At 40.0% G+C, this 12,012-nt stretch overlaps 1 protein-coding gene across 1 annotated transcript in view; it reads right to left on the reverse strand.

The window, feature by feature from the left end:
• dpy (fibrillin-like protein dumpy) overlaps positions 1-12,012 on the reverse strand; it is a 109,504-nt gene that overhangs the window by 86,968 nt on the left and 10,524 nt on the right. The window contains exon 2 of the mRNA XM_086909689.1: positions 261-316. Coding sequence (XP_086765815.1) covers positions 261-316 — 56 coding nt within the window. The remainder of the gene's footprint in view (positions 1-260; positions 317-12,012) is intronic.

The raw sequence follows: 12,012 nt of genomic DNA on the forward strand, positions 1-12,012 counted from the left end.
CACGTGACATGGCGTTATTGTGACAACGCTTCTTCGAAAAATCATCTTTGAATTGGCGATTACTCGTTTCGATGCAATGCTGTGTCGATCACACGTACTAAAAAAACAAGGCAACGCGTATTGAACGCTTGCCACTATTTTAAAAACTATTAAAAAAGTAATAAAGCGAGAAACCAATTAAAATTCCATGGAGAGCGAGGTTGGTTTTAATTAAAAATATTTTCAACGACATTATATCTACTCGTTTTAACCATTCTTACCGGACACAGGAACAGAAGCGTCCACGCCACAAACGGCCAAAGGTGTTTCATCTTGGCTGGAACAGAAAATGATCGGGAGATCAGTCGATCGACATCTGTCAACGCGGTAGCTTTCTGCTTGGCGCAATAATACGGCACAATAGAATTCGATCGTCGTTCGCGATCAGGTCAAACACACCCGCATGCTTTTTCAACGATTTCCTGGATTACGTTCATTCAATTACATCATCCAAGCGTCACACGACGAACATCATCTTCTGCGCGAGGATGAGTTAAAAATTTTTGACGCGAAATTTTGATTTGAGAAACGAGACGATGAAAAATTTATATATTTTTTCTTTTTTTTTTTTTTTTTTTTTTTTTACGATAAATCGAAAAATTTAGATGGAACGGGAAGAAACTACCCGATCGTTCTCACAGGTAACACGAGGGAGCCGATACATGGAACACCTGTTTCCAGCCGTGTGTGTCGGCATTCGCGACCCCCTCACGAATAAACCCGAACCTAACTGTATCAACTTACGTTAGCCCTGACAACCTAATTTCCTGGTTACGTGGTGTTTTGAAATTTAAGAAGCCGTTCCTGAGCTGTCGAGCACGAGGATAACTCGGAGCAACCCGTTATGCAATACGCGACAACGAAATACAAGAATAAAGGAATAAGTAAAACACGACTAAAATGTTTTTCCTTTTTTTCTTTCACCAGGGGCGAGGATTAATAAGAAAGGAATAATCGGAATATATATTTTTTTTCATATTTCATAAAAGGAAGAGAAGAATCTTTATATTTTTATAAGGATAATTGAAATGTATTGTATGGTTTCGAACGATTCAAACTGAGATACAATGAAAGATTCTATCGTTACTTTTATATTATTGAGAATCGTTCGTTTTAAATTCCGCTCACGATGCTCGCGAAGAGATTATACAATACATCGCATCAATTGTCTAATATGGCAAAGAAGTTTAACGTGATTGATTAGCGCAGATATATATATATATGTATATTTAGAATATGGAACGCGAGTAATAGAGTAAGTAATTTTAGGTTAATTGGTTTTCTTCGTGACTAAAGATCGTCAGGTTTCGGTGCGTGTCTGATTATAGACATGCAAAGGAAATTTAACCTCCCTTCGAGCATCCGCATCTCGTCTTTAAGCTACCAAGGACGAAATTTAACCATTAAACACCTTTGAATATATATCCCATCATCGATGTTCAGAAATGAGAGAGATACAAGTTTAAAGCGTAGTATTAACCTTGGATCATTATCCTTGGATACTTAAGATAGTTAAGATAGTTTTGTGTAAGATAATAAAGATTTTATTGCGATACAATACTGTACGAAACGAATTTTTCAGGTAAAATTGAATATTTAAGAACGATTAAGAAATCTTCGAAATATTTCCAAATTTAAGCAATATTTTTACTTTTCAAAAATCTCTGAAATTCCTCGATCGTTCCAAAAGAGGCTAATAAATATTTCAGAAATCTTCTTCGATCATTGTCGAAGAGCCAAAAGATTTAAAATGCATTGAAAGTGAAGTTTTCAGTGTACATTCAAAAACGATTCAAGAAATCTTTCTCGATCGTTTCCAAAACATCGATAAAGTTTCAAAAATCTCTGAAACCTTCCTCGATCGTTTCCAAAACATCGATAAAGTTTCAAAAATCTCTGAAACCTTCCTCGATCGTTTCCAAAACATCGATAAAGTTTCAAAAATCTCTGAAACCTTCCTCGGTCGTTTCCAAATAACATCAATAAAGATTTCAAAAATCTCTGAAACCTTCCTCGATCATTTCCAAAACATCGATAAAGATTTCAAAAATCTCTGAAACCTTCCTCGATCGTTTCCAAAACATTGATAAAGTTTCAAAAATCTCTAAAACCTTTCTTAATCGTTTCCAAATAACGTCAATAAAGATTTCAAATTTCAAAAATCTCTGAAACCTTCCTCGATCATTTCCAAAACATCAATAAAGATTTCAAAAATCTCTGAAACCTTCCTCGATCGTTTCCAAATAACGTCAATAAAGATTTCAAATTTCAAAAATCTCTGAAACCTTCCTCGATCATTTCCAAATAACGTCAATAAAGATTTCAAATTTCAAAAATCTCTGAAACCTTCCTCGATCGTTCGCAAAACATCAATAAAGAGTTCAAGTTTCAGAAATCTCCTATCGTCGAAGCGGATAATAAAGATTTGATTGCGGTGCGGCCTCACCGGAAGCGCAAAGTTTTCAGAGGACGGCGGTGCACGCGATTCGCGGAAGACGTCCTTTACGTGCGGCTCGGCTTATGGCGAACGCGCAGAGCGGACGCATCGTACGCGAGCGTACTGCTCGCCACGTCGCACAATAAGTCAGGGTTGGCGATCAACCGCGCGGCGAAATGTTAACGACTGTACGTGCAAGGAGAAGGATTCACCACGAGGGGGTGAGGGGAGGCGGGAGAGGAACCGTCGAGAGAAAGAGAGAGAGAGAAAGAGAGAGAGAGCCGTCGTGGAACGTCTCGAGCGAAAAAGAGAGGGACAATTAAGGGAACGAGAAGGAGGAGGAACGTAGAAGGATGATGGCCAGGAAAAACGAGCAGCAGAAGGAAACCGGGTGGCGGGAAAAAGGAAGAAGATCGCGAGGGAAAACGAGAAAGAACGAGTTGATAGAGAGAGAGAGAGAGAGAGAGAGAGAGAGAGAGAGAGAGAGGATGGTGATCACTAGGTGGACAAGAACGAAGGAACTAGCGAAGAGCGAAGGATGAAGAGGAAAAAGAGAGAGAGGAGATGGCCATTTGATTCCTCGTCTTGCGAGTTTTTTTTTTCCTCCAACGATTTAGTCTTGATCTTGGTAATGATTCACCATGAATCGCACGAACTAGAAAGATTTCGTGAAAAAGATGCAAAAATCGAAGAATCATGCTTATCTTTAATCCTGCTACTTAGTCCTTTTTTAACTATAAATACGACGAAACGGAGGGACGTATATTTACTCCTTGCTCCAAGCCTCTGATGAGGCTTAATAAAAATGTTTAAACCTGAACTTATAAACACGAGGCTCGGTTACAATCGAGGATTATGAAGACGTTTATATATATATTTTCTTGAAATTAGTTATTGCGATAACAGTTAAAAACTTTTATTTCGTTAGATTTAAATTCCTCGTTATCTCATAAAAGAGAAGAATTTAGGTATATATCAATACGTATATAAATAACGTAGATAGAAAACAGAAGAAAACGCCTAGGGAAGGGACGCACGACGCGCACCTGTAACTCTTCTGCCCCTTTTGCTTGCACCTACCATAATACCGTCTTGCCTTTTCAGCTCCAACTGACCGACTCGCTTTAACACACCTGGCTCACTGGACGACTATCTCGACGCTTAATTTTCGTCACGGAAATTGGCCACCCTTCTCGCCACGAATCGTAGATGCGTCGATTCCGCAATTTTGTTTCGTTCGCGGAAGCGGACGAATTCAAACAGCGTGATGTAATAAAGCGGGAATACATTACGTTGTAAATCGCATTCGTAATCGCCATTTAGAATTTTTAATTTAATCCGAATAAGACAACGGATTACTCCGATTATTACAATTCGAACCGAATCGTCTTTCTTTCAAAGCAGGAAGTATGTACGTACGTGCGTATGGGTCGTGAAATCAAGACGTTTCGGTTAAGATAGAGAATAACTTCTCTCGGTTGAATGGCACGGGCGAATCGAATGGCATGCATCACTCTCACACGCGTTCACGTTTATGCAAATAGACCCACCGTGCGCAACTTTGTCGCGACGCTTGGTAAGGGTATCGCGGTGAAATGTGTTAGCGTGTCAATGATATCGCGCGGTAGGCAGAAGGAAACGATGACAAAACCTATCAATTAATCGGCGACACGCATACACACGCGACGACAAGCTTTCGCGCATTGTATTTTGCATCTCTCGATAATACCCACGCACGTGCGTTGCGACACCGGCAAAGAAGAAAGAACGAGTTAATGCAGAATTCGAACAAGTCTTCTTTTTTTTTTTTTTTTTTTCCACGAACGACCCACTTCCAATTTCCAACGTCCTTAATAACAAACGACGAGATCCTGAAAGAACCTCGAAATTCTATATTACGATATCCATTTTTCATTTGCATATATAATCCTGATGATCCAAGCAAATTGATTCAAAATATTCTCTGCATAGATCCTTCTCGATGATTTGATAAATTGATTTAATTATCGTGCGTCGAATCTGTTTGTGTACGGATGATCGTGCGATGAATTCTTTTTTTTTTTTTTTTTCATAGACGAATCGCCCACGTTTCGTTCCCATTTCGCTCGAACCGAGTCGTGAAAGTGTTTTTAGATACGACACAATACGTGTGCAGTGTGTGTAGTCTCAGACAGCTTGTACTATTTTTTTCTCCTTTTTATCTTTTTTCCCCTGGATATGGAGATCGACCTACGCCTCGAATAGCGCTCGTTGAAGAGAAATTTCTTCTTGAATTTCTTTTATCTCTTATACAGACATTATAAGAACGTGTTTCGTTTTAACGAATGTTTTTTTTCTTTTTCTTTTTTTTTTTTTTTTGTTTTTTATTACGCGTTAAATTGTTATATGCTTAGTTAATAAACGTTCGACTATAATGAATAATTCACGGAGATTAAAATATAAATTAGCTTCCCGTGTATTTAAAAAACATGATTTTCTCAGGCAGGCGTAAATATTTTTGAAAAATAGTATTTTTGTAAAGCTTGAACAGAAATGCTTTAATATTCGTTCAATCGGATTCTGAGCTTCGGATCAAAACTTTATTATATTATGTTATTATTTGTTTATTTATTATTGTTTATTCAAGTGCGCATAGTGAGCGAGAATGGATATTTATCGATCGGTGTGCCATTTAATGGTGAAAAAGTGACACAGCGGCTCTCTCTCGCCTTGGTCACGCGTATTTGTTGCAAAATCGATTCGATCGGTCCGCGCGTGGAAAGAAGAAATGCAAGCGAAATCTTGTCGGCCGACACCGATTCGAAACGAGGTAACGGTGAACCGTGAAAACAGATCTTCGTGTCTAGAATTCTAGAATTCGCCGAATTGAGCGGATAAATGAATTCATAAATTTGAATTAAATTTTTCCATTTCGTGGAAGAGAGAGAGAGAGAGAGAGAGAGAGCACATTTATCACACCTTTCTCTAATTGAATTCTTCAAATTCTTTTTATCAAAATTTTCATCAAAATTTCATCGAATCAAATTCCAATAATCAAAAGTATTATTAAATAATACGAAATGTATATATCTTGGATTAATTAGTATTACGAATTCTAAATATTTTTTTTTTTTTTATATCAATTAATATCTCGTCGTAAACGATCCATTAATAATCCGCATAATCTTTAACGAAATAAAGATTATTGACCGCCAAGATACGATTATGCGTGCGATAATGTAATAATTTCAATTTCACCCAGATCAGTGAGATTAAATCAAAGAATTTCTAAGTAGATAATTCTCCCTTAATTTCTCGAATTCTCTTAATACTCTCTTAACGATAAATAATCGTTAACATTAATTAAAACAATAATCCAGACTTCTATTATAAACTCATCACAGAATATTATTTCCATTCCTTGTATCGTCAATTAACATCGTTTTCTCGAACAGAGTGGAATCATTACGGGTCAATATCCTTTGGACGAACTTGCTCTCTGATGATCGATTACAGCATTTTTCCTCTTCGCGAACGAGTCTTCCTTCGAATCGATTAACCACCTATTGAAATATCGTTGCTAAAATTCAATCCCCAGACTCTGGATCCCGTTATTATTCCATAATGAAATTTTCGCTCGATCGATCGGGCAAAAACTCTACTTAGAAGATAAACTTCATTATTTTAAATAGAGACATCATTTCGTATTTCTCGAATCAGACTAAAATATCCGAGGAATATATCATTCTGTCTAACTGTTTCTACGTGATTACGTAATTTATCACGTTATTATTTCCCTTAACACTTCTTCGTTTCATTTAATTTTCTTTATTAGAAATCGTTCTCGAATATATCAAAAAATAATCATTCCATTACTTTACTCGTTTCCTCGTTTCGCTATTTTTATCCCATACGTTTGATTCAGCCGTATTTTTTTGTTCGCAAACGACGAATCATCGATCATCGGCGAGAGGATATTTTCTATCTTTAAGAGGAGAGGAGGAAACGGCGAGGCGATGCGCGCGCGAACCAACTCGTCGGGGCGAGTTGCTGCAGCCGCGTTAGGAAATTCCTATTCCGAACACGATTCTGGCATCTATCGTGGCTCGCCTGTGGCAACATCCGGCATGAATCAACAAAGTATAAAAGTCGGCGAGCGATCCTAAAACTTACGCCCGCCTCGTCGTAGCCAGCGGACGAGAGAGCGGTCGGACGAGGCGAGACAGAATTATTCCAAGTGAAAGTTCCTCGTTTCGAGTACAAACCGCGTGGGCCCCTCTCGTTCTCACACAACCTATTCCCAAATATTTTTACTCGGCCACCTCCTGGCTACCGATACCCTTTCTCACCTCTCCACGCCCCCTTCGTAACGAGCCGTGTAAATAATGAGTTCACCAATTCATCGATTTGTAATAATCAAGGAATCGTTTCAATTTAAATGATAAATCTTTCTCGATCGATTCTTCCCTTTAAAAATCCTTGTTAAAAGTCGTCGAAAGAATATCGATGGAAAAAAGAAATTCGAGAATCGTAATAAATTTAATATTTTTTTCTCTCTCCTTTCTAAATCTTCGTCTCCGCCACGATTCGCGATTTCAGCCGTGCGTGGTTTCTTAAATTTCTCGTATTTTCACAAACACTTTTGTTTGCCGCAAATTATAGCTTCGCACAAAGGAAGCGTCCGATCAATCGTTATTCTTCTTCTTCTTCTTCTTCTTCTTCTTTTTTTTGTCGTCGACTCCACGCCACGAGGCGCGCGTTCATTCGTATGCGAGCGAGGACTCAGGAAGTGGCAGAGGCAACGAACGATTCTGTCCAACAGCTGAAGAGGCAGAGGTAAATGCACGAGGAACGCGAGTGTCCGTTTTCGCCATCCGCGAAACCCCGACACCGGAACGTGGAAAACGGGCTGAAACTCGCGCGGCCATTGTTCAACGCGTGGCTTGCGTCATCGGGGGAATGCTAATGAAACGTTTATCTCTTTGTTGTTTCCAACAAATTAAATCGCCATCGGCAACCTTGAGCCACCACGCGTGGAAAATCGTGCAATTATCTGTACTTAAATCGTGTGATTTTTTTTTTTTTTCGAAACTTTTTTGTTGCTCGATTCGAAAATTGTAAAGAAGAAAAAAAAATAATAATAATATCTTGTACTCGAGGCAATGAATATTTAAATATTTCGTTCGTCAGCCTCGAGGATTTTGCATTGTAATCCGTTATAAGCCAATAATGAAGAAAACTATTCCATTGTTACGCGTTAACGCCTGTTTTTCCTTCTAATATTTATACGATTTTTAACGATAAGACCGATGATAAATAATAATTTTCATTTCCTAGCGTGGAAATTTTACAACTGCCAGTAAATTATTTTTTTAAGAAATACCTGCAACACGAATAAATAAATTCTTCTTATTACTTCATCGAGGACGTGGAAACAACTTTAGAGAAACAAGCTTCGAACGGAGAAAAATCTTTGCAAAATCGACAAGAGTTTTGTTACCCGTAACAACGCAGAAGAAATACCCGCGATAAAAAGAGGGATGAAAACAAGGATCACGGAATTCGCGAAAAATTGTTGCTCCAATAAGAGGAACGAGAGAACGACTGGAGGGAAAAATTTCAACGTAACCGCCGCTTATCTCGAATCGAAATAACGATCCTCACGTCACAGCTCGGTAATAACGGGTGAATATAAATAAAGGTTGGCTCGCGGAGCGTAGATTCGCGGCGCGTTTCCAATACCGTTACGTTTTTCCACGGAATCCGCGCTGGATTACGATCCGGCATGGTGTAAGAGACACCAAGCGTCGTAAAGCTTGGTGTCTAACAGTAAAAGTTGGTCGTAACTCGAGCATCTTTCGAGTTCGATATCCCGGGACGGTTCGAAATTCTTCACGGTGCGTTCAACTCGCTTTCAAAGGATTACCCGCCAAAGAATGATTCGTGTGCTGACGTAAATAAATTAACGGACCTCGCGTCATCAGAGGGTCAGGTGAAACGTGAATGAGACGACAATGCGGAGGAGGAGGAGTTACCATTTTTGGCAGGGACGATGACGAGGGATCGATGGAATGAATTCGTTGCGCGGCGATCGAGAGGAACGCGTGAGTGGGACGTGAGAAAAGCGGGGGAAAAACCAGATGGTGGATACCTGTCGCGCGAAGACGCGCGAATGGGAGCCAAGGTTTCGTGCCTGTGGCCTCGATTCGATCGGCGGGGAAAGAAGTCATCTGGTTTGGCGATCGTCTTCCAATTATTATCTAAAAATGCTTTAATTGCTTCGTAACCGATTCGAAGGATTTTATCGAAGGGTATTCGTGGGAAGAGAATATTTCGTAATTTTTTTTCAGAATCCAAGAACGACAATGAACAGATTGTTCACTGCCTGGAAAAAAAGTGATTGCTCGCGAAGAATAGTAATCCGATTGAACAAAAAGATCGTTAAGGGATCACAATTTGTGATAATTAGACGACGGTTTCAAGATTTCGTAATTTCTTTCAGAATCCAAGAACGACAATGAACAGATTATTCACTGCCTGGAAAAAGAAATGATTGCTGAGGATTATAAGGAGAGTAATAATAATCGGATTGAATGAAACGATCGTTAAGGGATCACAATTTGTTTCCAAATGATAATGTGATAATTATACTACGGTTTCGAGATTTCACGGTGCAGCTAATAACGCATCCCATAACGATGTTAATTCATGAAGGGAGGGGAGAAGGCTTCACACTCTGATTCCACTCATAGTAAGATCTGTATCTGATATAAGAGATAAGCAGTAATTTCCTCGATTGCAAAGTCGACTCGCCGCCATGCAACCGAATAATGCACAAAATATTCGCTCGCTTCCCCGTTTTATCCGAACGAAGCTGCGTTCGAACGAAACTTGGTGAGTGCGTGCGTGCGTGCGAGGGGCCGACCAACGTATCCACCGACGCGTAATCCTCAAGCTTATCAAGTATAAAAGCCGTTTAACGATAACTAGTTGTGGAACGTTAATTACCGAAGCGGCGTAAAATATCAATTATCGGAGTCGTAAGCAATTTTAACTATCCCCGCGATAAAAATTTTCCGTCCAACGGATGGAGATGTCACGGGTGACCGTCGGATTATATCGTAAAAGCGATTATTCTCCCTCTAATCTTCACCTTACCTTTACCTTAATCAACATCCACGAACGTGCCACCAGAACACGTATACAGTGTTAACGATTTTCTCGCGTGAATCGTGGTATTTTTTTTCCCACGAGAGCGTGCCTTACCGCTTAACGGTAAGACGTTCTGCTTGTTCGATCCGTGAGAATATATCCTTGGCAAAAAGTTGGCGAAAAAAAAAGAAGAAAAAGCAACCGCGAAGCTTCGATCCGATAACTCTCGACTCGTTATAACTGTCGATCGTTAACGAGAATTTTCGTAACGCGTGTTAAACTCGAGAGAGAATAAAATTTCCAGGATCGCGGCGATCACGCAATAACTTAACGGATGTTTTCCCTAAATATGGGAAGACTGGTGACACGGCGCGGCGGTTGTAATCGAGCCGTCTGATGCAAGCATTGAACTCTCCGCCCGCTTAAGGCGCACGCAAACGCGTCAATGATTGTTAACACGTTCAACAGTTTCAATAACGCGAGAATCACTCCATCCTTCGACGAATGACGAAATATTCTCGGCTAATTTTATTCTCCGCGATTCATTTGATTCTCTACGTTTTTCCTTGATTTTCCGCGAAACTTTCTCGATCGATTCCGAGAACAAAGATGGAGGGTTTTGAAGAGCAAATATTGAACGCGCAAATATTGTTATTCCAAGAATATATCCATTATTCCCTTTGTGGACACGTCCCCTGTTCGACCGTGATCGCGAATTAATATTGGCAGAAGAGGACACGCTCCCCTCCCCCTCAACAACCTCAACGAAACGCGAATCGTGGAATAATAAGCTCGTGTCGTTTAAGGATGCGCACAAATTCGAGGAGAAACAGCGTGGTGGCGTTATTATTATCGGTTTCGACTACAATATATATATATATATGTATATGCTCGTACGCCTGGATGACTACCGCAAAACGGTAAAATTACTGCAATTTTCCTGATCGCCGTCTAACACGTGTTGCCGATTGTTAACCGGACAAATTGATCGTTGCGAAAATTCACCGTTCTAACGTTTCTCGCGCCGCTGGCTATTTTTTTCCACTGTAAAACTGCGCCTCGTCGAAACGGGAAACAGATTACCGGATAAATGAGAATTATCCGCTGCCCATCTTCCGATCCATTTGTTTCCTTCAATATCGAATGAACGAGGTTTTAATGCATGCAAAGCGTTTCCCAGGATTGATTCGAGCCTCGATTCTTCGAATTTTCATATAATCAAGATTCGATGAATCAATTTTTCTGAATTTTTCGCTTTCGTCGATTAATATTCCTTACGATTCCTTTCATTCGTTGTTCGGAATGAACAAGATTTATTTATATCATACCACAGTTCGAATTACATTGAAAGTGCAATCGTTTAAATTATCTTCCTCGAAAAACAAAATGACAAATCGTTAAAACTCATTACACTTACCCGTAACGTAACCAGTTCAAATAATACACGTAATGCGCGAACCTCTTTTTTTTTTTTTTACCTGCCGTGCTAAATCACCTATCCCCACTTGTCACGAGACACCCTGTAGACACCGCACGAGATCTTTATTGCCCTGTTAGTCTCGTTTCTCACACCCTAACATTACCATATTCATCGGCCACGCACCATTCCAACCGTCTTAAGAATCATAAACATCTATCCTTTTCATATATTCATATATACGTATAATATATATATATCATCTTCCCCGCGATTTTAAAATTACCCTCTTCGAATTCCATCCGGATGAGTGAAGGAACGAGACGCGGTAGGAAACCGCAAGGTCGTAGACGTGGAAGAAGAGATCGATGGACGAAACGAAAGGAGTCTCGTTCGAGTCGCTCGATGAAATAATAAAATCATCGTCGCGTAATGAGCGCGTGCAAAGTATTCGCGTAACGGAACCATGCAAGAGGCATGAAAAGTAATTTACGCCGCGACCTCTGACATCGCCATCTCGAAGCTCGAATAATTGCATCGTAACCGTTAAAGGGTGGAAGGTCGATTCTGCATGAACGACGACGTTCACAGAATTATTATTAGTAAGAAATTGTGGCGGAGCAGTCTCTCTCTCTCTCTCTCTCTCCCTTCTGGACATTCATCGTATTGCCGCTTATTCCAAACAATCAATCGAGGGATAAACAAGCGGTACGATGATGATCGTAGGATGAACGGTGCCGAGACAATCCGTGACAATGATTGAGACTTCTGGTAACGTAAGCTTCCGGCAACCGATCGATCCAGGAATTTTATTAGATACGAGAGAGAGGGATTGGCCACGGATTAAATCTCGTTATTCTCTTTCTTCTTCTCTTTTTTTTCCCGCGATGATGTTGAGCGATGATGCCGACGGAGGAAATTGAATTCGTATTTATTATTCATCGCGTTATTTTTATCGAGGTGAACACGTACGAGGTTGGTTACGCGT

The sequence above is a fragment of the Apis florea genome, unplaced genomic scaffold (genome assembly GCF_048593485.1).
Source record: "Apis florea isolate Af1SG1 unplaced genomic scaffold, ASM4859348v1 contig_3158_pilon, whole genome shotgun sequence".
NCBI classification, from domain to species: Eukaryota; Metazoa; Arthropoda; class Insecta; order Hymenoptera; family Apidae; genus Apis; species Apis florea.